Genomic DNA, 26,831 nt, shown 5'->3' on the forward strand with positions numbered 1-26,831 from the left:
AGAAATACATCAAAAGAGTAGTAAAAAATGATTTTATACTCAACATATAATAAGTTATCAATTTTAAATTTATTTATTTTATTTTTCTACTCTATTTTATTTTCTTTGTGGCCTTTTTCCTCGAATTTTCTAAGGACAAAACATAGGGTAAGGTTACCACTCCCCGTCAACATGAGTGTAATGGGCTTTCCCAGGGCCCAAGGTTTATAAATCACAACTAAGTGGCCACTCATTTTGCAATGGACTAAGACAAAAACAGCCCAATCCTCCACAAGGGTCTCGTTTCTCCGGGAATCGACGTGGCAAGCCCAGATTGGTGGAAGACACGTGGTGGCATCTGTTTTTGGCTGTGTATACTAGTAGGAGCTGTTTCTCTGGCTCTTACTAGGGTTTCAGAGAGAGGGAGAATGGCAATGATGAGAATAGGGTGGATAATCCTCCTAATAATCTCACTTAATCTATTAATCAAAGTCACTGCTGATCAGGTCTTCCCAGCTTATGGAGGTAAGATTTAACCACCCTTCTCTTCTTTCCGTGATTCAATTATATGTCAGTCCTCTTAATTCAATATTCAAGCTTCAGGCTTCAAAAATTGCCCTTTTAATTTGTGGGTTTTCGTTATCTCTCCTTTTATCTTTTTAATTCTAATGTGACGAATGTTCTTAAATGGGCCAAGACTGGGTGAGTTTTTAGAAGAAGTTGGTTGAAGAATCTTGTTTAGAGTTTACCCTAATTTTGATCGGCATTTAAGTGCTATTTTGTTTCTGGATCATTGATTTATGTGGTTTAATTTGTGGTTTTCATTCTCTCTCTCTTTTAATCTATTTTAATGTAAACGTAATGAGTTTTTTTAAGTGGTTTGGCTCTTGGTGGATCTGAATTTATTTGACATTTAAGAGTAATTAGGTTTCTGGGTCATATGTATATGTATGGTTTTTCTTGCACCTTGTTAAGGAAATCCCACTTCCATTTTAGTGAAGGGAGGTGCTTACTTCTAATAACATATAATTTTTTTTTTTTTTTTGTGAAATATGAACCATGTGGAGTGCCCTTTTATATTGCATTGCATTGGACAAGAAGACAGCAATGGTGCTTGTTATTCCTATCCTTGTGTAAGATGGTATAGCCTTGGTACGAGTACTACTTTGACACATTCCATTGGTCCTATTTTTGTTATTGTGCGTGGGTTCTAGTTATTAGACATGACTGTTAGTCTTACCTGCTTCATGGGCTTGTTTGAGTCACAATATGGGCACTAAAGCAGGGGAAGCGGGTTCCGCCATGTATAAGGGGTACCTTGAGGTTTGGGGTTGAAGCCAAAGAGAGTTCATACATAAAGTGAACAACTTGTGGATATTGCTATGGTTTTTGGGGTCTTAGTGCCTTTGCCCTGATGTAGTTGACTCTTATTGTTTTTTCTTATGCTCTTAGTGGTTCAAAGGGCTAGTTTTTCCATTTTGAAAGTCTTGGGCATTTAAAAATTAAAATAATATATAGGTTCCTATCACAAATCATGTATGGGTATTATAACTTGCCATCAGCAGATTACTTAAGAAACAATGGACTACAAAGATGAAAGAACCATTGGGGCTGCTGCCAAGAGTCAATATATTCCATTGCTTTAAAGGCTAGAAATTTACATGGTTGCATTTTCCACTTGTTTGGTGATTTATTCAGGTTCTTATTATTCTTATTATTTCTACTACTATAGGATGTTGTCCCCTTCCTTCCTATGTTTATCGTTGGCTCTATTTTCTTGTTATTGATTAGAGATGCTGCAATGCTTATGCTCTTTTTTATGCTCTTCAAACTGTTGATCACAGGTGGTACATTCGGTAGTGGCTCGCTTGAACCCAAATACAAGATTGAATTCCACTCTGAAGACTCACCTTTTCATCCAGTAAGTTCAGTGACTTCCACACTTATTGGTTGGGCCTAGTTGCCCCCATAGTTAATTTTAGGAATTTTGACATTCATTTGGTGTTTAGACTTGGCAGCCATGTGTTGGAGCATGCTACAACATGAATAGATGCATGTTTAATATGCCCAGATGCGATCTTTCCATAAAAATTTTATTCTTGCTATTTTATGTTAATGGGGCTTGGCTTTTGAAGACTCATTTTGATTTTAGTGGTTTATGTGTTTATGTGGGTGTTGTTTGATAACCAAATTAAGTAGTCAAAGTGAAAAGGAATGAGTGGTCCCACCAATTCAGTGTGCTTGCTAGTTAAAATTGTTTCACTTAAAAAAAAAATGTTACTCATAGAATATTTTTGGATAGATAAGTTGCACATGGAGTATTTGCAACTTTCCAGTTTTCAGCAAGATAGACTTAATTGAAGACCATGTGCAGAACGTACTTGTGGGAAGATTGCATGAAGTGAAAAGTTGGTGTTTGCACCTTGTTTCACATTGTAAAGGGATGAGGAGCAAATACTGGTTTATAATGAAACCTACCTTCTAAGCCTCATGGGCTTGTGGAAAGAAAGTGGAGGCCCACAAGCGTGCACAGGGCCCAAACCTGTTCATTGGGATGTCAGGGAGGTCTGATTTGGAAACCCTTTTAAAGAGCGTGTTTCCCACCTCCATTGCTTGCCTAGGGGGGACTCCCTTGGTTTTTAGCACTTATGAGTGCCCTTAAATTGGGCCACTTTTTGCACCAGTTATTTCAACCTTTGTTTTACAATGATTAAGGATGAGCACATGCTCTTAATGAATACCATATCCCTTATGGGTGGTATGTTTAATTACAAGACATACTTGATGGTGGTATGTTTAATTACAAGACACACTTGATGGATTCACCTATGTAAGAGGGAAGTGAGATCGTTTTCTATGAGTAGTTAAGCAGGTTCTCTGCAGCTCTCATGAATATTCAGGTAAGGCACATGACTCATCCATGCCAACATGTTTACTTAGCTATGAGTAGAGAACACAATGTGAATTCGTTCCCTGATTTGCAATAAGAAATTTTGGTTCATAGAAACTTGTTCCCACCAAAGCTTAGTGATTCACAACTTCTTATCCTAGGACTGGTTTATAATCCAAAAGGCACCAGTTCTCATGCATTAGATTCTCATGTTCCTCTAGACATCCTTGTCTTGAGGATGGGTGGTAGAAGAGTGAGATTTTGGGAGGATAGGTGGTGTGGCGACGATGCTTTAAGCCTTTTTTTCCCTTCTTTGTTTGCTTTGGCGGCATCAAAAGAGGCGTGCGTGGCAAAGGTTTGGGATGCTTCAGGGGAGGAGGGGGGTTGGAATCCACCTTTTTTTAGGCTGTTTAGTGATTGGGAGATGGAAACGGTGGAGAGATTCCTTTTCTCCTTACAAGGGAAGAAGGTGGACACTAACATGGAGGATAGGGTTCAATGGAAAGAGGCTAAAGATGGTATTTTTTCTGTTAAATCCTTTTATAGCGTTATGGAGGGCAGTAGTATAGTCCCGTTTCCGAACAACATTATTTGGAGCCCTTGTGCTCTTTCTAAGGTTGGTTTTTTTGCTTGGGAGGCTTCATGGGGTAAAGTTTTAACTTTGAATCAACTAAAGAAGAGGGGCTGGTTACTCTCGAATAGATGTTTCATTTGTTGTGTTGCTGAAGAGTCTATAATAATCATCTTCTAATTCACTGCACCAAGGCTAAGGTTTTGTGGGACTTGTTGTTTACCCTTTTTAGTGTGTCGTGGGTTCTTCCTTTGTCAGTTAAAGAGGTTCTTCTTGGGTGGCATGGCTTGTTTATAGGCAAGAAGCGAAGAAAGATTTGGAGAACAACCCCCTTGTGTCTTTTTTGGGCGGTTTGGAAGGAAAGAAATAAGATTGCTTTTGAAAATGAGGAGTTTTCAATTCAAAGGTTGAAATATATATATATATATATTTTTTTGTAATTTTTGGTCTTGAGCTAAGTCATGTATGGATGAAAGGTCTGATTCTTTAATCAACTTTTTTGATTGGTTGGGCTCTAGATGAGGGCAGGTGAGTTTTTTTTTTTTTTTTTTGTGCCCCTCTCTCTTTTGTTTTTTGCCTATAGGGGTCTGTTGTATATCTCCTGTATGCTTTGGGTTGACTGTTGGATGCGTTTTACATATTAATATATCCTTCTTTTGTGCCTTTGCCTATCCAAAAAAAAAAAAAATGTTCCTCCAGACATCTTTCTTCCCTTTTTTCCACCTCCTCAACCCATACAATTTGTGGGGGAATGTTGGAAGATTGCATGAGTTGAAAAGTTGGTGTTTTCACCTTAATATGGCATTGGAGATGGATGAGGAGCAAAAAGTAGTTTATAATAACACCTACTTTCTAAGCTTCTTAGGCTTGTGGAGAGAAAATGGAGGCCCACGCGTGTGCACAAGGCTCAAGTCCATTCAGCAAGATTTTAGGGGCAGATCCAAAAACCATTTAATTGAGCATGTTACCATTGCCCATCGCATGCGCAGGGAGGAGGGAGCCTAGGTTTGGGCCCTCATGGCTGTGCCTGAATTGGCCCACTTTTTGTGCCGGTTATTTTGGGTTGAGTCAAGCCTTTTGGCCAGTCCAAGAGAGTTTTGCACCAGTTAAATATATTCCGGTTACGGTTTTATTGTTGATATATTTCCTAAAAATCAATAGTTGTTTTATTGGTTTTACTAAAGCTCATTAGCACGTCTTTCACAAAAGTAAAAAACAAAATCACTGTTTTCACTATTCAGGAAAAAATCAAAGGGGAAAAAAAAAACTACCCATTTTCTTGGGGTGGGGAGAGGGGAAGGGGGGAAACAAAGAGGAATCGATCCACCACTTCCACTATTTTGCAATTTTCCTTCCTGCAACATCAACCATACTCTTTTCTGGAGGAACTCTTTTGTAGTTGTGTTGCTATTTGTGGTTGGAGTGCACCATTGCAAATAGTCGGTTCTACCCTGGAGGTAGACTCTCATATTTTTTGATAGGTAAATAAAGCAAATATATTAAAAGCGCTAGAAAAAGGGCCACAAAATACACATGGAGTATACAAGCAGCAACCTAATACAAGCGAAAAGAAAGAGAAAACACAAACCAGACCCCCAAAGTAGAAGGAAAGAGAGACCACAAACCAAGCCTCTAAAGTACAAGCTTCACCCTAAAGCTATCAAAACAAAAAGCCCCAGACATAGCAACCCTTGGGAGAAACTGCCGCAACCCCTCTTCCTTGCCCTTTCTGAAACCACATCTTTTGCCCCCTAGGAAATTTTAAACCCAACGCATACTTTACTAGGTCACTGACAGAATATCACCCCTCCACTACTCCGGCTACTCTCTTTTTTGTTTGAAGTGCAGAGGTAGACTCTCATTGTTCACCCTACTGCAATGTGATTATCTCAAAGGAAGCATGATCTATTTTGAGGGTAATGTTCACAAGCCTCAACATTTGTCAATACTTGCCACTATCTCCTTCCATTTCTCTGCAGTTTTCAATTCAGTTTTTGTAGTTATTTTTATTACAGTCCTCTTTCCATACTAGTCTAACAGTTCAATGACACTTTAAAAATATCATCCATACTCTCTTCCTTTCAAAGTCAAATTATCGTCTCCAACCTCTATGGCTTTATTGTTTAGTAACAAAGCAAAATCCCAATCTCTCTATTAGGTCTTTCTTTAATCTTCTACTTTGATTAATGTGGCTTGTTGACTTGTCATTGGAAACAATTTCACTATAGCTAGCTCTATGGAAGGGAAAAAATTGAATTTGGGGAATACCAATTTTTTTCTTCACTCACCATTATGTTTTCAATATTTTTATTGACCAGAATTATTTGTTTTGAGAGCCATAACAACCTACTTTTGTTTTTTTACTTGGTAGTTGGTTTTCTCTCTCTCGTTTTCTCTCTCTCTTTTTCTTTTCCTTTTTTACAAAATTGATTTCTTTGCTTAATAGGAATTCCATGATGTATGAAAGAGAGTAAATTAAGTCCTAAAATCTTTGAAAAAGTTGAATTATGCTTCCTGACATTGGTGTTGTAAATGGATTAAATTTTTTTAGTATAATGATGCTATTGGAACTGGATTAGGCTCTTTCAAATATATCATATTCTCAAGATATATTTTTACTTGTAGCTTTGTTGGTCAATTCATTTGCCTTTTTTTGGTTAAATCCAGCAAAGGTAGCTGCCAACATCATTTCCAAGAAACATATTATATATAATCTAAGAATAAAATTATTATATTCTAAAAATTGCAGTACTGTTTTAAAAAAGATTTTATGTAAATATTATTGAAAGAATATCATCTTAAGAGTGTAAGTGCAAGCTTGTCAACTAAGCAAATTGTCTGACTTCAATTATTTTACTAACAATTTAATTGAATTCAATCATTAAAGTTTTGGATGATACCTACAAGCTTTTCTATTTAAGTTTCAGCGCTTAAAACCTTCAACTCTAACAAATCTAGTACTAAAAAATTTAAGAGTACAAAACATAGTTATTTGGTATTATAATTAGTGGTGTGTTTGCATCTTTTCCTTTGTCTACTGAAATTTATAGTTTAAATAAATAATACCTCGGAATAATCTAATTTTTTTTAGAGGAAAAAGGAAATTGTATTAAATAAAGGTATACACGATGTATACATATATAAAAACCAATAGGGGTGAAAATAAAGCAACCACACCCTACGTGGATCCTAACCAATCCACAAAATCTATCAAAGAAGTAACATTATCCCCCATGTATACTCTTAACCCAATCCCAAAATAGATACAAGAAATAACTTTTAATTGTTTGATCTAAGCTTTCCCTAATGGACCAAAAAATGCATAGAGGAGCAACTTTCCAAGCCTTTTTCCTTTTTTTGCCAATCGAAAGGCCACTCCAACTTAAGAACACCCCCCTCACAAAAGAGTGCATCACACATTGTACATGAAATAGGGCAAAAACCATCTGCCACAATATGCTTGCTTTCAGACAGTGTAAAAGAATATGATTTCCTGTTTCCTCTTTAGCCTTGCACATATAGCATCTATTTGACAACCTCCATTCCCTCCTTCTGAGTTAATCCTGTGTCAATATCTTAGCCCAAGTTGCCTTCCAAGCGAAAAAGTTGGCTCTTGTAGGGGCCTAAGAGTTTCATACTGTATTATGTGGGAAATGCTCTGTTCTCCTACTTGCCAAAGAGAAGTAGAAGGACTAAACTGAAAAATCTCTAGTCCCCAACCAAACCATGGTGTCATTAGTACCTAAAACTATGGAGTAGTTATGCAACCTCCCAAAAAGAGCATCAACATCCTCCAACTCCCAATCATTGAATTGTCTAATAAACCTTAGACCCCAACTACCCCCATCCCAAACATCTACTGGCCAATCATCCTTAGAGGAAGTAATAACAAAAAGGCCTGGGAATGCATCTCTCAAACAAATCCCCACACCACCTATCTTTCCAAAATTTCACTCGATTCCTTGAGCCAACTTGAAGACTTATTTTATTTTTGAAGACCTCCCATCCATTTATAATTGCCTTCCAAACCCCTAGTCCATACCTCCCTCTCACCTCATTTGTTCGCGCCCCCCTTCCCTGCCCTTAAACCATACTTGCCAACAATTACCTGTTTCCAAAGAGGGTTCCTTTCCCTCACAAATCTCCAATATCATTTCCCCAAAAGGGCCTTATTGAAAAGTGAAAAGCTTCTAAAACTCAAACCCCTTTTTTGTTTCTCCATGCAAACAACAAACCAGTTAACCAAATTGGCCTTATTCACCAAAGCCCCTCCTCCCTAGAGGAAGTCTCTTTGAATATGTTCCAATCTAGATGCGACTTTTTTGGGGATAACAAAGAGGGACATATAGTAAATGGGTAGACTAGATAATGTGCTCTTAATAAAAGTCTGTCTTCCACCTCTTTAAAGATATTGCCTCTTCCACAAAGCAAACCCTTTTTGGAACCGGTCCTCCATAGTTTCCCAAACCCTATTGGACTTGTAAGGAGCACCGAAGTGGAGGCCTAAGTAAGTGGTTGGAAGGGTACCCACCTTACAACCTAAAACCTCGGCAAGCCCCTCCAAATTTGGAACATCCCCAACGGGGATCAATTCACTTTTCTCCAGAATAATCTTTAGACCTAAGCATGTCTCAAACCACATAAAAACGCAACTCAAGTACTTTAGATTTTCCTTGCTAGTATCACAAAAAATGAGAGTATCATCTGCAAAGAACAAATGGGAGACCTCTACACCCACCTCATGTCTTTCCTTAACTTGGAACCCCTCAATAAAGCCACCATCCTTTGCTCTAGAAAGCAAACAGGAAAGGTTCTCCATCACTAAAATAAACAAATAAGGAGATAAAGGGTCTTTTTGTCTCAACCTTCTAAAGCTGTAGAAAAAACCAGGAGTGCCATTGACCAGAATAGAGAAATGGACCATAGAGATACACCATCTGATCCAATCCAACCACTTGAAGCCAAAACCCATTTTATCCATAACTATAATGACAACTCCAATTTACATGGTTGTATGCCTTTTCTATATCCAACTTGCATAAGAATCCTCTCAAATTATCTTTAAGTCTAGAATCAATGGCCTCATTAGCTATCAATGCAACATCTAAAATTTGTCTCCCCTCACAAAAACATGCTGAAAATCCGAGACCAAAGTGTCCACCACCTTTTTGAGTCTATTAGCTAGAACTTTAGAAACAGTTTGTATAAACCCCCAACCAAACTAATAGACTTAAGTCCTTCAGCTCTTTAGCCCCCTTTTCTTAGGCACCAAAATTATAAAAGTAGCATTTAAACTCCTCTCCAAGCATCCTAACTCGTAGAATTCACCAAAAAATCCCATAACCTCACCTTTTACAACATCCCAATAGCTTTGCCAAAAGGCCAAAGTAAAACCATCCGGACCTGAGGCCTTATCTCCACATAAACTAGATAAGGTTGAAAAAACCTCGTCTTTAGAAAAAGGAAACTCCAAGGCTATTGAATCTGCGGGCGATAGAGAGTTAAATTCTAGCCCCTCTATACTTGGTCTCTACTCCCTTGTCTCAAAAAGCATTAGTTGAAAAGCTCTTGCCACTCTCTTTTTAATACTATTCTCCCCTACAAGTAAAACACTATTTACCTTTAAATTTTCTAGAAAATTCCTCCTTCTGTGAGCATTAGCCATTTTGTGAAAAAATCTTGTATTTTTATCCCCTTCTTTTAGCCATAATTCTCTTGATTTATGCCTCCAAAACATCTTCTCCAATAGTGCCCATTTTAACTCATCTACTATGGAAAAATTGAGAAGAAAATCCTCTTCTTTCTAAACAGAATACTCATTTGGTTATATACAAAAAGGATAAGCCCTAGGAGTGTTATAGAAAATTAAAACTACCCTAAACCAAATCCCTATAAATCAGTAAACTAAATCCCAAAAAAATCAGGAATTACATCATCTCCTAGATTTAAACCTATTTACATAAAATACAAAGTCAATGTTTCTCCACATCCACCACACTCCTTTTAACCTCAAATTCCTCTATTGTGAGGACTCTTTCTCTTTCCTTTGCATCCCACTGTCCCAACTACGCCAAAGCCTCAATTTTTTTGGTAGACACATTCCCAAAACTCTCCTTGTTCTACACTTTAAGATCTTGCTTCAAGCTTTTGAGCTTAATCGCCAAAATATGACTATGAGACCCCTTGATATTGTACCCCTCCCACCAGTTCCTTATGAGGTCTTTGAACCCTTCCTCCTTTAATCACATATTTTCAAATTTGAATGGAATCTTTTCATTTTTTATCCTTCCACCATCCAACATTATTGGTACATGGTCAAAGGTTGGGTTTGGTAGGATTTTCTGAACCAATCCATTGAACTGGTCTTCCTAATCGTCAGAGACTAGATAACAATCCAACCTAGAGGCTAAACTATTGTTTAAACCACCCCACCACATATACTCACCACTAGACAGGGGAAGGTCTTTAAGGTGCGGCTTGTCAATAACCTCTAAAAAACGCCTCATGGTAGTCGAAAGACTCATACAGCCTCTCCTTTCCTCTGGAAATTTCACCACATTGAAATCCCCCCCAATGCACCATGGGTCCCTCCAAAGACCTCTAATAGCACTCAACTCAATCCAAAAATCTTCTTTCTCCTCAACCAGAACATGCCTATAAACTCCCAAAAACATCCACACAAAACTACCCTCGCAATTTCTAAATTGACACAAAATTGAAAAAGCACCTACCTCCATCTCAAGAAGCTCCAACACCCACTTATCCCAAAAAACCACAATTCCCCCTTCTTAGCCCTTAGCATCCACTACCCCCTGATCCAAACATCTGCCCACACCCAGGCTCCTCACCATTCCGGTTGTAATCTGCTGAATCTTCATTTCTTGAAGACAAACAAGGTTAGCCGAGTCATACGAATAAAAAATTTGATCACACTATGCTTATTCCCCTCATTAATCCCTCTAACATTCCATGAAATTATCCCGAGTTCCATTGACACACCCTAACCAAATCCCCAAAATTTATCCCCCTTCCTATCCCACAGCTTGAATCAGTCTTATAGCTAACAAACCATTCCAATTTTCGTAGCTTCCTCTCCAACCTAGAACCACCCACTTTAGCCTTTTTAGTCCCCTACCTTGCTGTCTTCCCTTTTGTTCTCAATTCAGCGGAAGCTCGAAAAACTTTCTAAAAGCCATGAATTTGCTAAAATTTCCTTGAGAGCAGTGAAGGTCCCGTCGTGGCACTCCTAGGACACTTCCTTCTCCCAAAACGTAAGCTTCTTCCTTCTCCCCAATCGTAAGCCTTGACTCAACATTAACACAGTTTGGTTGAAGCTTTACCCTCGACCCATCCTTCAAGATCAAGGAAAGAGGGCCATTTCTAACACCCTCTTCCAGCGATGGATCCTTTCTATTTGACGACACCATGTCTCCCTAGCAAATCAAACCCATGTTCCGATGAGCCTCCCCAAAAGGCCCAAAGAGAGAAGGAGTAGAAGATAGAGTCCCTCCCCTCTAGTCGGGAACAGAAATAGATATCGTACCTTGAAAACATGCCACCTCCGACATCAAAACTTCATCCACGGGTAATAGAACATCTCCCGACGGCCACCCACCATGCTCTTCAACCGGAGACACCCTCCACTTAGGGTTAAAAAATTGATTGTATTAACATTTTATGTCTATATTGCTAACAATGTGAATTTAAATCCATAATTGTTTTTATACATCAATGAATAAGCTAGAAGCTTGGGTTCTTTTGTAGAAGATTTTATAATGAATGATAGCTAGCATTGTTCTAACCATTGCAATTGTGTAGATAGATTGGCTTTTTTGAATTAGTGTACGCTTATCCGCCCTTTTTTATCAGATTTTGTATAAAAGTTTTTGTTCTTTTTGGAAGGAATTCTTATCCTTCTATATACTTACTATTGCAATGTAATGCAATGCAGTGGTTGTTTTAATAAGAATAAATGGATAAGTAAAGAAATAAAAACATAATTGTTGTATTAACAGAGTTAATTTTCAAGTCTCTTTTCTGGTCTCTTTACCCCTATCATTGATCTTATAAACATTTGGTGTTTGGTACTCTGATGGAACTATGACTCATCTTTGATTTCTCTCCCATTAGTTTGCATAAAATTTATTGTTTATATGTTAACCTCACCACGGAAAAAACAGTATGTGTTCTAACATGATATTTTGGCTAAATTTGTTTTCCAGGATGATGATCAAGAGTCTGTAATTATGCCCAATAAAAATGGGCAGAAGTTTCTATGTTTCTTGCCTAAGGTGGAGAAAGCCAAGACTGGGAAGCCAGTTACTCAACAGAATACAAGCAGCATGATTGTGGAAACTGAGAAGCGGGTTAAACTCAAGACGCCAGATGAACTACTTGAAGTGATCAAGGAGCGATGCTTTGTTAGAGTGAGTATATATCACCCAAAAAGTGTCTTGGATGTGTCCTATGTTTGAATAGTACTTCATATTTTCTACAACTACTGAATACATCAAATTCTTGTTTCTCATGTAAATTTTGTTAAATTGATTTTACTTGTTTTTTATATGTTATGGCTTTAAATATTTTTCATGTACCATCAATTATTATTTTTACATTACCAACTCTTTTATGCAGCAAGAGGGTTGGTGGTCATATGAATTTTGTTATCAGAAGAAGTTGCGGCAACTTCATGTAGAAGAAGAAAAGGTAGCCTCTTAAGTTCCCCAAAGGTGTTAGTTTCCATTTAGCAATTCTTTTACTATTGAATTATCACCATTGTTTCCTAGATACTTCATTTCCAGCACTGAAACTGTGTTCTTCTATGCGCTAGTATGCCATGCATTAAGTTATGTAATTTTCTTTATTTGTCAATTTTACTCAGCTAGGAAAGCAGGATATTATGTTGTGTACTCTTGGGATCTTTCTAGAGCTTTGGGATGATGGTTTTGGGTTTGAATTTTTGGGTATGATGATGGCACCAGATGTTTAATATACTTCATATTGATTTAAATTACTAAATCAGTAAACTGATTGGGGGTGCTCTTATCTTTCAAATTGTAGAGTGTATACAGAATAGTTGGAAACATTAGTGATCAATAGAGTGATATCTTAGGAACTAAAATGCTTAATAATGTTCTTGGAGATATGTGTGCGAAAGGAACCCTCTTTGGAAATGGGTAATTGTAGGGAAGTACGGGCAACAAGAAGGGGGTTGGTGCTCTAAAGAAGCAAGAGAGGGGCATGGAGTGAGGTTGTGGAAGACAATCAAAAGTGTTTGCAAGGCGCTCAAAGAAAAAATAGGTTTCAAGGTTGGTCTAGTAACAAGGTGAAGTTCTGGACAAACAAGTGGTGTGGAGACATAGCCTTGAGGGACTTATTTCTAACCCTTTATTCTATAGCCTCCTCAAAAAATGCTTGGGTGAAGGATGTTTGGGACAACGGTAGTTGGAGCCCAAGATTTGTTAGATAGTCGCATGATTAGGAATTGGAGGAGGTCAAGGTTTTTTTTTTTTTGAGAAATTGTATGACCACTCCATTAGCTTGGACTATGAGGATACTATGGTGTGGCTGGGGTCAAAGAATGGTAACTTCTCTATTAAATCTTATTACTATTCCTTGGTGAATGGGGGGAACAGAGCCTTTCCCTCATGACATTGTTTGGCATTACTAGGTCCTAGTGAGAGTTAGCTTCTTTGCTTGGGGGGCAACTTGGAGTAGGATTTTGACCTTGGATCAGTTAAGAAGGAGGGGTTGGAGGATTCCCAATAGATGCTACATGTGTAAAGAAGAAGGAATGTGTGATCACATTCTTCTTCATTGCACAAAAGAACATGTTTTGTGGCAATTGATTTTTGCTTTGTTTGGTGTACAATGGATGATGCACTTTTCTGTTAGGGGGTTTCTTCTTAGTTGGCGTGGTTCTTTTGTTGGGGAAAAAAGAAAAAAGGCTTAGAAGATTGCTCCTTTATGCGTGTTCTGGACCTTACGGAGGGAGAGAAATAGGAGAGCTTTTGATAACTGTGAATGTGTGGATGAAACAATTAAGAGTTCTCTCTTGCATCTATCATGGGAGTGGGTAAGAATGTATATTGGGGACGGATCTTTATCATTGTTAGAGTTTGTGGATTGGATAGTTTCTTTGTAGGGCACAACTGATGATTTTTGTATTCTTGTGCTGTTTTTGGGTTTTTTGGTTCCTTTGTATACATTGTGTATACTTCTTTTTATTCTAATACATTTACACTATCAAAAAAAAAAAAAAAAAGAATCTTAGGAACTAATGTGGGGAATTTAAGTTGCCTGATCTAATAGGGTTGAAATTAGATGTAGATCTGAGGAGTAATGGCTTTGAGGAGTGGACGATGCTGGTTCGCGGTGGAGTCTTAGTCTTTCGATTTGTCAGTAGAGGTCAATGATGGGAAGCCAAGAAGGTGTATTTGGGAGAGAAGTAGAGGTTTTTCTTCCTAGATTAGGTTTGGGGAGTCAAGTTTGCGTTGTTTGTTGGAAGGTGTAGATTCTTGTTGTAGGGAAGAAACAAATTCGAGGTGGCTTTTTGATTGGGAGTGGTTTCTTCTTCAGAGGCAAGGACCCTTCCTTTCCCAGCTGCTTTTTCGGGTATGGAGGGGTGGATTGGTCCAATGAAGCCTGCAAAGGGGACTTTTGTGGATGTTGCTAAGTTAAAAGGTGTAGAAGCTTGTTCTAGGGAAGAAACAAATTCGAGGTGACTTTTTGATTGGGAGTGGATTTTCTTCAGAGGCAAGGAACCTACCTTTCCCAGCTGCTTTTTTGGGTGTGGAGGGGTGCATTGGTCCAACGAAGCTTGCAAAGGGGACTTTTGTGGATGTTGCTAAGTCAAAGCTTGGGAGGGTAGGAGACTCAGTCTGCTCCAGTTTGGGGGCAGGGAGTTGCAAAGAAGGGTGGAACAGCTGGGTCAATGTTTGGTTGGTTGGTGTGGAGAAGTTTCAGACCCGACCCCCAACTTGTCTTCTTTGAAGAGATGGGTGATGTTTCATTGGGCTCTGAAAGGGGGTGTGAAAATTGCTGAACTGGGAGGTGCCCTCCTCTTGTTTGAGTTCGGGTCCAAAATCGAGGCAAAGAGGGCACTTGCTAGAGGTCTAAGAAGACTCGGGGAGAAAGCTGTGAAGTTGGAAAGATGGAGCCCTAAGGCTGGGTGTTTTCCCAAGGGAATGCATGCTAAAGAAGTGTGGGTGAGGATAGTGGGGTTGCCGCTGCATCTTTGGAGTCGTGAAATTTTCAAGAAATTTGGGTATTGTTGTGGTGGGTTCGGGTTCGTCGCGGTGGACGATTACACCACTTATTTCTCTCAGCTGCAATGGGCCAGAGTTTTGGTGAAGAGGGATGGGAGAGACTTGCCCAGTTCATTACAGGTGGTGGTGGATTCGACTTGCTTCACCGTTCATCTGTGGTGGGAGGCCACCCTGGCTTTTGCAGGTGGTTCTGATGATTGGAAATGGAGAAACACCATTCCGGAGGTTAGGGGTGAAGGAGGGGGGGAACTCATGCGCCATTTTGAGTGTGAGAAATGAGGAGTGGCTGGTGCAGGCTATGGAGGATGACATGTCGAACCCTGGTGGAAGGAGAAAAGGAAAAGCTGCTGCAGCTGCTGGGTCTCCTGCAATTGGGACTGCGTTTGGTGCAGGGAGAGATAGCCCTGTCGTCAGTGGAGAAGACTGTGAGGGTGAGTGTCAACCTTGGTTTGACCAAAGTGGTAGTGGGAGTGGGCTGAACGGGATGGGCCATCCAGAGGCCCAATCCTTGCCTTAAATATATTCTCTCTTTTACTTATCAAAAAAAAAAAAAAAATTTCAAATATGTTATCATGCCATCATTGTATTAATAATATTTTTCATATCAAGTACATTTTCTATTTCTTGTTGGACTATCTGAAGGAGCTGAATCATTATGTTAATATTTTTGTTTACAGGTGGTTCAGGAGTTTATCTTGGGTGTATATGATGCAGAGGCCACAGCTGCATTCAACCAAAACCTCTCTGACATTTCTACACAGAAGGATCCACGCTCAAAAGATGCATCACAAAGGTTTGATTTCCCTCTCATGAGGATGGACAGGGTCAGCTTGAGTAAATAGATGCTATCACTTAAATAGAAAAAGATAAAGAGTGGGATTGGGTGGATTCCCCTTATCACCAATTCTCATCATGTAGGGGTGTGTCTGTGTGTGTGTTGTGGTTTGGCAGAGTGATTCTAGTTTACCAGATTCTCATTGTGTGATTCATGTAGGTATCATGCTCATCAATTTACAAACGGAACCATATGTGATCTTACAAATGAGCCTCGAGAAACTGAGGTATGAAGTATTGGAAGTCCTATTTTATTTCATTCCCATTTTTCACATGTCTCTAAACCACCCCCCTCTTTTTTTTTAAATGTTGATTTGCAGGTGAGATTTGTGTGCTCAGAGCCGAGAGCTATGATTAGTTCTATTACAGAGCTATCAACTTGCAAGTATGCACTCACATTTCAAAGCCCAATGCTTTGCAAGCACCCGTGAGTCTCTCTCTCTCAAATTTTTTTGAAAGGCTTGAATTTCCTTTTGGCGTGATTCATATGTTACTGCAAAAAATATTGACTATTCTTCTTCAATATAGATAAAACCTTTATAGCACATTCATATGTTTGTCAGCATGCTGCACCTTGTGGGTACTGCCTGTCCACTTGGATTGCACCCCTTTTTTAATTAGGCACCTTTTTAGTGATACTTCTATTTGCCTAACAAAAAAAAGGACCCTGCTACTTGTACAAACCATAACTTAGGTTGCGCAAACCCTGCATTTCTCACATTAACATGCATATGTTTTATCCATGAAAAGGACATTGCTTTGCCTCATTCTTATGAGAAGGCCATAATTTACTCCCATATGTTACTTTATGGAAAAGCAAGACATGGATATGGGAAGAAAAATCCTTGTTAATTTGTATGTCACACAAGAAAATGATTCTTTAAACAAAACTTTCCATTAAATGTTGCTGGTGCACTGCTTTATTCACTTGACTTTTCCCATTTAAATAAGCCTTTGCAAGTTGTGATATCAAAATTCATCAATTGGTTTGGGCCATGTTATACACAAGCGTTCTTTACATCACTGTAAACAAGTAGTACAGTTATTTTAGGGTGAACAGAATTATCTTCTCCTGGTCCATGAGAAGGGCTCATTTGCCTCCTGGATGTGGTAAATTTACTTTGGCATTGTCTTTTGCCTGTAATTCATCACTCATTCTCTCTGGGTCTCCATTTATATGTAAAAGGAAGAAAGAATGGACGGGTTATATTTAGTCCATCAGACATTGTCAGTTTTCCTCACAGAAACATGCTCTTTATGTTATGCATGCACATACTAGTGACATTCCATTAGCTGCTCTGATCTCAAACATTGAATTTGCAGATGGTTCCAAGAGGAGAGGCCTGTATGGCACATCATTAATTGTAATGCACTCCCCAAGGATTACAAGGAAACAAAAGCAGAGGAAGCTCCTTTCAAAAATAAGCAAATTACCATGGCCACGGACGTTGAATATCCGTCTAATCATGGTTCAGAGCAATAGATTACATAAATACTGACACAGTACTTAATAGAAACAGAAAAGTGCACTCTTGGATGGCTTTACTTTTCTCAGATCAATGCAATAGGTTACTCTTCAATCTCAAATTACCTCATGCAGTTTCATTGCCATTGCCAATTTTTTCTCTGGACATTTTGGGTTTCTTTGTAACATTATTTAATGGTACTGAGACGATTTGTAAAGGTGTAGATGCTACCTAGAGTAATGCAAAATAACAAGTATATAATAACAAGATTTTTCTTGTACAAATCATGCTATGCCTGATTGCTGCATTTTTTTAGAAAGGTCGAAGTGTAGTTGCCAGAGGATCTTGTTCCTGATTATGTTTTCTATGATATTGCATCTAAATATATTGCTTTGGTTTTAATAAAGATAAAAAAAAAAAATGGAAGTATGTCCATGTTTGCCTAGTCAGTCCCTGGAAATGTCGGGAGGGGAGTGGGTTACCAGCTAGAAAGATCAGAATGTTTTTCATTTTGTTATGTATCTACCTATAAAAGAAAAAAAAAATGGTTATGTATCTAAATAGTATGTCTAAACACCAGGTTCTTCTTGAAAGATAAAGGGTAACGAACTCTCACTTGAAAAATGCAGCAGATGATATGCAATTTGAGCATGGAACCCTTGTTCCAATTAACCAGCTCTTGGAGATTTTTGAGGCATTTCATGTCAAAAAAAAGTTGGCATTTCATGTTTATAGTATTGTGGTGAATTTCAAGCTTTGTTTTTCAAAACACTTGATCTCATGTTTCCAAACAAAGTTTTCAGAAACAGGAAACGATTTCCATATTTTTCAGACCAAGGGTGGAACAATGACAGCAATTGTTTATTTCAAGAAATCAGAATGAAAGGTTAAAAACATTGGTCTGCCAATAACGCACAGAAAGGGCTAATTATCACTCAGTGGTTTTGAATCAACTGTAGGAATAGCTTGGATTTGGACTTCCCACCTGCTTTTGAATCATGGTTTGGCGGATTTTTCCCAGCACAGGCATGATAAGCATTCAATTTTGTTCATGGGTAACATTGCATGGCTTCTACAAGTTGAATAAAAAAGACAAGATGCAAGTGTGATATATTCTAAATTATAATCTAAAAAAACAAGATACAAGTTGCATGGCTTCTACAATTTGGAAATAAATAGCCCTCTTAGCAAGTCTTTGATAATGACTGTATATAATCTAAATTATTTAAATTTGTATGAACCAGAAGTGGTATTTTTGGCTCTGTATTGTTATTGCAACTCCAGGGGATACGCAAGAGTCCAGAATACTCTTCTACCTTATATGAACTATACTGGAAGTGTATCACTGAAGATCGACTCCAGCCATTAGAAATCAGTCACATCTATCAGCTTCACTTATGCAACATAAAAAACCTATTTACAGGGGAAAAGGAAAAAGAAAAAGAAAAAGAAAGCATAACAAACAACTTTGCATGATTGTGTCTTTCCCCTTCTCACCGGGAAGAGGATGCTTTCTCACTTTGGTCTGCAGAAGCCAGCAGAGTCAAGTATTCATTTATAGCTTCACCTTCTTTGGTAACTTCCATGTCATAGTCTGAAAATGCATCCCCGTTTCGTAGATCCTCAGCAAGTTCATCCTCCATCTCCAGGTCCCGCTCTTCCCCTTTCTTGGCACTTGATGAACCTCCAGCATCACCCACTTCACTCCAACTGCCAAGGCTGGCCTCATCAGGCATTGAACCCGAAGGAATTACATTGCTGTCATCTGGAGCCGTGGGATTTGTCTTTGCTGTTCCTAGTAGAGCATTCAATGCTTGTTCTTTAGTGCCAAAGGTCTGAACAGCTGTAACAACTGCAGATACAAGCAAAATATTAGTCCAGCCCCAGATTTAGCTCTGAACCTGATTGTGCCGCTTTACATTTTATGAAGGAAAATCAGAAAGGATCTTATCCCTTAGGGCTCCCATGTTATGCTAAATTCTTTTAATAGTGCAAAACAGCTGGAGATACCAATATTGTAAACTTCAACTCAATTTAATGGACAGACACACTAGCATACAATAAGGGTTAAACTAACAAAAGATAAAAAAATTATAGTACAAAGAGAAATTTCTGAGTATAGTATAGTCATTTTTGCTCTCAGAGTACAGGTAGGTCAGCATCTTCTTAGGAGTAGAGGTACAAATGAATGGAAAAACTATGGCATAGGGAATAACAGCCCTAAAAGAAATATCTTAACATGTCACAATGTAATAAATACCTTCTGATCTTTCAAAGCCCATTGATATAAGCTCTTCAATTGCAGCCTCATTTGCTTGGCGTTGTCTTTTTCTTTTCCTTGATTCAATATCAAGCTGCAAGTTTATCAAAGTTGGTATGATAGAACTGAAGAAATCTGCAGCCAAAATTATTTCATGGAAGAAAGCAAACGGAAGACCTGTATGGCAGAATTAGTTTCTGGGTTTGTCAAGTCATCCAAAGCCTTCTGAGTGTCATTCTCATTTCTTCGAAGAGCTTCAGCAGCAAGCTCCTTCTCAAACCTGTTAAGTTTCATTTCTATATATTTTAACACCCTCAAAATTAAAGAAAATAAAAATTTTTCTTTGAGATTCTCATAATCCGTAAATCAATAATTGCATCCAAGTTCAAAATCTGAGGGTCAACCAACCACAAGGATAACAATCTCCACCGAACAATCTCAATGAACAAATGATACAAAGCAGTGAATCATATATGGAGATTCTGACAGTGGCAACTCCAAGTTCCCTTTCATCAGAGCCTTCCCCCTCACTACATTCAAGTTCTTAACTTTTTATTCTTTATTTTTAATCAGAAGCAAACATTCAAGTTCTTCATCAACAGGAAAAAAACCCATTTTTTGATCACTAAATTGGTTGAAACTGCTTACCCAATGGAGACCAACATATGTAAGCTCTGGAGATCAACAGCTTTCCTGAGGGGTGTCATTCCATACCTTTTTTGCTCCCTGCAGATTGTAGGGCTCTATAACAGAACTGATAGGGAATATACACCAAAGAGAACACAAGGAAAATTTAAATAACTGAGACGCACATGATTTCATTCCTTCGCTGAATATCTTCCTCGCGCTTCTTCTCTTTCTTTGCTTTCTCCTCGACAAGGAAATCAATAGCAAGATCAAGCTGTTGATTGCTCATTCTTAGAGCCCTCTTTGAATTACGTTCTTTGTAGCCCATGCTCATAAGCAATGATAAGGCTTCATCTGGCACCTGGAGCTGAATTGTACAATAGAAGATTTCACTTGAAGTAGAAAATGGAGAATTAGAAAACCATGCACTGCTTAGATGATTATTCAAAGAACAAAAAGGGAAAATTCTTTGATGTAATTAGTGAAAGAAAGAAAAGGAGTGCAAGTTGGCAGCACTAGATAGATTCAAGAAGAAATCTAGAATAACCAGAAAATAATTTGGTAACAACTCTGAAAGTAGGAAATATCAATTCAGATTCATAATTGTATTTATTATTTTACCACCCCTTGAGTACTAAAAAAATGTCCAAGTTTTTGAAAAAGATGAAAATTATTAGTGAATTATAAATAATAGATATAGCCAAAATCCAACAAATTATTTGGGACCTTTTAAAGGTCTAAGCCTTCTTTCAGACAGGAATTCAGATGACAACTCAGCAATTTTTTTTCATGCAAATCAAGGGAATTCTGCAACTAGATTTTAACAAAAGGTAACAATACACTACTTTTAATGCAGCCCAGTATGACCTCTATCACAAAATAACCTGTTAAGATATGATCTAGGAACTAGGCACTATGATGAAAAATACAACCCAGCCCATCAAGAGCATGCTCAGGTGATTATGATGGTTTTTTCAGATAAATTGTTAGTCTTCAAAAATTCTGGATGGAAGCTATAGACTAGCCGTCCTTCATGACACAAAACCCATGTGTTTGAACTCCAAGATGCAAAGTCATAATAACTATTCTGTATTTGATAGGTTTAGCCTAACCTGTTTCATGCAATATTTCTCATTACAAAGACGTACTAATCAATCAAAGCAAGACAGACTAACCTGGAAGTATTTAGCTTGTGCAGAGGTCAACACCTTCTTTGATTTTTCAAACTGACCACTGTGGAACGACACTACTCCTTCCAACAGTTCAAGTCTCAAATGTCTATTAACAGGCATTAAAAATGAATTAGCTTCAAATACCAGACAAAAATCGTTCAACTTTTGGCTAGGAAGACATGCATAGATACAAGGGACAACAAAGAATACTCACAACGCAAGCTCTGGGTAACGACCATTTTGAAGGACCCTGACACGGGAAGCGTCCTTCCCGTGAGAACGTTCAATTCCTTCTCTAGCTTTTGCAAGTCGTATTCCTGCTTCTGAAAGCCATCTGATATCTCTCAGCATGAAATAGCACCACACCATATCTATTTGTAGTATTGGGACATTGTCAACCAGCTGAAAGCCAAGAATACATGACCAAGAAGCATGATATATAATAACATAAAGCACCATTTTTAAGAAATATAGCAGAAGCTCAACAAGCTGAAATTGTTAATGTTATGTCAACACAACATATGACAACATTATGTCATGATCTCAAGGTGGAACAGTTAAGTATAACCTTTTGTTTTTCTAGAGTCCTATAAAATGGTAGCTTCGACCTGCAATGGTCACAAGTGACTGATACCAAATTCATGTTTACAGGATCAGCGTGGTAAAACAGCTTCCCTTTTATGACATAAACTAAAGAGAAATTCCAGCCATTTCAATGAAATGGTAATGGAAACCCACTGGGCCAAGACATTGGCTCAAAGAATTAATCTTTAGTAAAGTAAATCTAATAGTTGGAGCCTTTTGAATTTAAACTCCTTTAGAAAAAGAATGGTTCACTCACCTCAATGACCTTGGGGTTGCATAGAGAGAAAGCCTCCTACAAGACAAAAATGGAGCCTTCATTGATTAATCACCTTGCTTGGTAAAGGAAAAAAAGTTTGGTAACTTAAAACTACTATTCCCTGATAAAGAACGTTCCAAAATGGCTAGTAAACAAGGCATTGGCTCAGTAAGAGCTTGAAGGAGGAAAAAAAAAAAAACAAAAGGAATACTCATGAAGAAGCAAAGCACAGATATTGAAGCCATTAATTGTTAGTACAACATCACAAGAAGAAGTTTACACTAAAGCAATAATTTAAAATTTTCACTAAACATATAAAAGCTTCTTATACAAGTGTTCTTTGAAAATCAACATTTTTCTGGCCTTTGCATTAGGCTCTTTTTAAGTTACCCGAAGAAGTACAAAAGCCCTTATTGAGCTTACAAAAGAGTGTTTGGCTTCTCAAAAGCCAATTCAACCTGAGCCAAAGAAGAAGAAGAATTGATGATCTGATTTAGAAACAGAAGAAAAAGGAAAATCCTGAAGAGGAAAGCTGATGCTTAGGGCCATGGGTTGTCCCTTTGAGTCATCAATTTGGAGTTTTTCTTCAAATCAGCATTTGATTTTCCTTCTTCCAGAATAGATCCAACTATTAGAGAACTATGGGGGAAAGCTCAATTTTGAGATCTCCCTCTTCTTCATATAAGCAGAAGAAAGAGGTTACCACTTCTTCATGGATCTTTCAAATAGTAAAGTAATAAAGCAAACAGTTGAATTTGATAGATCCATGGTGAAGCCACCTGAGGACAGAGTGGTCCACATATAAGAGCAACCCCTAGGAAAACCCTTATAGATGGTGAAAAGCCTGAATGTTGAAACCCAAATTTCAAAATCACAGGGAAAAATTAGATTGATCCTAATACCCTTGTTACAACACAAGAAAAAACCGTTTCTATCATTAGACTTATCCTGTAAGCCATTAATCCATAATTGTCAGTAGCACCAAATGCATCAGTGACAGTGACTCACCTCTCCCATGGAAAGAACTTCTAATGCATCTTTGTAATTTTCCTTTTTAATCATTTGTTTAGCATTTGCATGAAGCATCAGGCCCATCATCACTGCCCTGTCAAATGAAGGTTCAAATTTCACTTTTCAGCTAAGAATGGAGCAGTAAACTTTAAAATCCCTCACTAAAGGATTTAAGTGCTTACCTCCAGCTCCAATTCAAAAAATTAACAAGCAAAATCTACAATATCATACCTCTGATCAGTCTCAGATCCCAAATGCACTTTCTGCCCACTCTGATCTTCAAGTTCTATATTAAAATCCTCAACCGGTAGTGAACCAGCTGCATGTCTCTTGGACAGAGCAATGGCAGCTGCCCTATAAATTTGATAGTGATACCAAAAAGTTAAAAGGGAAACAAGCCAGGAGATCTGCTTAAGCAGACAACTATGTATAAAGCACATCAGATTATCTTTTCCTTCTGAATTTTAAGATCATATAATAATAGGACAAGAAAAGTGGAAAACTGAGATTCTTGCACCAATATAGATCATATGCCATGGGTCAGGTTTAACATGCTCAAATGATTGAATGATCAGATGTCAATCTTCATTCTTGCTATTTGTTATGTATCAAAAGATGCTCCTCTTAAGTCCATATTTACTAGCCAAATATTTAACCATCTCCCTTTTTTCACAATATTCAGTCACTTTCTATTTCCCAAAACCTAAGGAGGAAGCAATGATTCATTAATATAAGATTGAATTAGCTTCAAATTGAAAGCACTGTTGTGGATGCCTGCCTATCCATCATGCTTTATCTAGTGGAAGTTTTGAAATGATTAACAAATCATTAAGACAAGTTTCATAATTTGACAGGTACAAGAAACATCTTACATTTTAAAAAATGCCAAACAGGAGTATCACAGCTTATTGTTACATAGGTTTGATATGATATTGCCAAACTGATATGATCAGTCCCTTAAGCTTTTCAAAATGAAAATAAGTTCAGCCAGGAGACAATTGATTGTCCCTATGGGCCAATCAATTTATCCTCTAGCAGTTTTTAAATTGCCATTTTTGCACACTTTTCCAACTTGATCAGCTTCACTTGTCTAACACTCATATTGGCAAAATGCATTAACGAACCAGACTTGTCATACTATGCTGAATTTTCTGTGATCATTCACTGAACAGAACCTCAAATGACCCTTATATCTCACACATATAAGTCCTTGAGAGCACGTAACTCATCTGGACCCAAGTTGGACAGCAAACTAATCACCAACACAATCTTCACTAAATAATATATGAGCATACAATGTCACACATCTAATTTCATGAAATTTCAATTCACCTCACCACTAAGGCCCTGATTTTCATCTCTAACTCAAATACAAACCTAATGCCAATAAATGGAAAAAGAAGCCATAAACCATAAGTTGTTTGCTTACTCAGTTCAACACAAACCACACAATTGCTTATCAAAAGCCAGAAATTCAACAAAATCCATAATAAGAGAGAGACTGCAGTTGGTTTTCCAGATAAATTCCCAACACCAATCTCCAATTCAAAGACGATCCAAACAAACCCATATACTATAATTCATTCAGGTTATTCAATCAAAGACACCAATACTTGAGAATCAACCAACTCCGCCCCCAAAAACATAAAAAGAAAGAGAAAGAGACACCACAATTGAGTTTCCCGCGAAATTCCCGATTCCAATCTCAGGCTCAAAAACACAACCACACAAGAAAGTTTGGTTAGAAAATACAAATCACACTCTCAAAAAAAACCCACAAATTTTATCAAAACAAGAGTAAAAAAGCGAAAAGAAAGAAAGAAAGAAATAAGAAAGGAAACAAAGAAACGAAGACTGAAGGTTTACTTGACCCGAGCAAGTCTACTCGAGCGTTCCTCCTCAGCCATGAATTCTTCTTTGAGAGACTTTCCCTGATCAGAACAAACCCGAGTGGCCAAAACCTTGCCATTGTTCTTAATTCCCAATTCAATCAATTTCAGATTCTCATCTTTCAAAAGCTTCCCGGACCAAATCAAGTTAATCGATTCCGGCCCACAGCTGGCCCGCTTTGCCACCTCCTCTCTCAACATGGACACAGTCCAAACCTGGAGTTCCAGTTCCAACACCCCCGACCATGCTCCTGCAATCTTCAGTTTCTCCATGAACGTGATCTTTGAGAGACAACACAGAAAGAGAGTGTGCGTTCGTGGGTTGGGTCCAGAATGCGATGTATATGTACATATATATGTGTGTATCTATATATGAAACCGATGGCCTTGGTGGGTCAGAATAAGATACGAGGAACTTTTCTTGGCGATGAAGTTTTGGCCGTCAATGGATCAGAAGCTGCCATATGTATATATATATATATATACATACTTCGTTCTTCCTTTTATTTTGGTCCTCTGTGGAACCATAAATGCCTTGTAATGCCCCCCGTTACATACTTGGGCTTTTGGATTTTCACTAGGAAACAACTCCTTATTAAAAATTGTACACTATTATAATTATTTTTTTTCTTTATTTTCTTTTTCTAATATTTAAAAAATAAATAAATAATCAGAAATCAAAGTAGCCTAATTTATTGAAGGAGTGTTAGTTAAGTCCTATTTTGAAAAAAGTCTTGGTTGAGTTCAGTTGACTCTACTTGAATTGAATCCTAATCTTATCTGTATTTAAAATCATGATTTCTCTAAAAGGACTATATCCAATTCTGGAATGCAAGTAGAACGGTTCTAGTGCTGGCCCCGAACTTGGAATTTCCAAGTTGTTAACAAATAGCTGATTCTTAAGTCTATGATTGTTACCTAATTAACGGTTCGCTAATTTCTAATCCCATAATTGGTAATTAACAAAAGGAAATAAAAAAAATCAAAGTTCATAAATTATTTTAACATGACTTTTTAAAATCTTATCCACTTCTGTCTAAAGATTAATAATTTGAAAATGTATAAATGTCTAATTAATTTTAATTATATTTCATTATCTTTTATACTATAGACCAAACATTAAAAAAATGGTTTAACAATTTTTTTTGGTACTCTCTATAGCCATTGTCTCTTATTGGACCATCAAAGATTTCGATGTCAAAAATGCATTCTTACATGGTTTTCTAAAAATACTATGCATATGGAGCAACCTCGGGTTTTATCACTCCAATTCTTCTTAATCATGTTTGTTTATTAAATAAATTTCTTTATGATTTTAAAAAGGCATCTCAAGTTTGGTTTGAGAGATGATCTCTAATGCTTATTCACTCTTCACTCTTGGTTTTCCTGTAATATGACTAATTCTTCCTTATTTACTTACAAGCACCGTAATGACATATTTATCTTTCTTGTCTATGTTGATGGTGGTATTATGATAGAAAGTAACCTTATTCTCATTTTGCAAATAATTTTAAGTTTGGACGTGGATTCACACTCAAGGACCTTGGAAATCTTTGCTATTTTCTTGGAATTGAAATCAAGCATTTCACTAGAGGCATCTTTCTCTCCCAATCTAAATGCATCACTAACCTTCTCTCATAGGCTCATAGGCTTGAATCGTCTCATTTTCCACTCCATTGTCATTAAACCACCAAGCCAACATGATGATCACAACCTAGTCAATGAAATTGAGTTTTAAAGCTTCATCGGTCTCCTTCAATGCCTCATCTTTCAATCATGCAATTAATAAATTTGCCAACATTTTCATCAACCTAACCTTGCAAATCTTAGAGCTATCAAACACATTCTTAGATATCTCAAAGGCATCTAAATGGTTTTTGCGATGCAAATTAGGCCAGATGTCCTCTCTCTTGTCATAGAACCATCAGGTATTTTATTTTCGTTGACTCAAACTGTCTATCATGATCTTCTAAGGAGCAACCCATTGTTCCTTGCTCTAGTGTTGAAGCAAAACATCATGCCCT

General features: G+C 37.7%; 2 protein-coding genes across 2 annotated transcripts; one reads left to right on the plus strand and one right to left on the minus strand.

The window, feature by feature from the left end:
* Positions 1 to 241: 241 nt before the first annotated feature.
* On the plus strand, positions 242 to 17,291 carry LOC100253925 (protein OS-9 homolog). Its single transcript, XM_002262911.5, has 8 exons — positions 242 to 504; positions 1,824 to 1,900; positions 11,663 to 11,866; positions 12,075 to 12,146; positions 15,385 to 15,500; positions 15,702 to 15,768; positions 15,862 to 15,968; positions 16,865 to 17,291. Exons 1-8 carry the CDS (start codon positions 408 to 410, stop codon positions 17,022 to 17,024), a joined length of 900 nt encoding a protein of 299 aa, XP_002262947.2. The 5' UTR covers positions 242 to 407; the 3' UTR covers positions 17,025 to 17,291.
* Positions 17,292 to 18,201: 910 nt separating this feature from the next.
* On the minus strand, positions 18,202 to 25,378 carry LOC100246604 (uncharacterized). Its single transcript, XM_002268957.5, has 11 exons — positions 24,785 to 25,378; positions 23,150 to 23,272; positions 22,916 to 23,012; positions 21,908 to 21,943; positions 21,281 to 21,468; positions 21,070 to 21,172; positions 20,080 to 20,261; positions 19,916 to 19,993; positions 19,445 to 19,547; positions 19,268 to 19,361; positions 18,202 to 18,859 (listed from the first exon to the last, which is right to left on the minus strand). The coding sequence occupies exons 1-11, from the start codon at positions 25,078 to 25,080 to the stop codon at positions 18,501 to 18,503; spliced, it is 1,659 nt and encodes a 552-aa protein (XP_002268993.1). The 5' UTR covers positions 25,081 to 25,378; the 3' UTR covers positions 18,202 to 18,500.
* Positions 25,379 to 26,831: the final 1,453 nt, after the last annotated feature.

Source organism: Vitis vinifera, chromosome 11 (assembly GCF_030704535.1).
Source record: "Vitis vinifera cultivar Pinot Noir 40024 chromosome 11, ASM3070453v1".
Lineage (NCBI taxonomy): Eukaryota > Viridiplantae > Streptophyta > Magnoliopsida > Vitales > Vitaceae > Vitis > Vitis vinifera.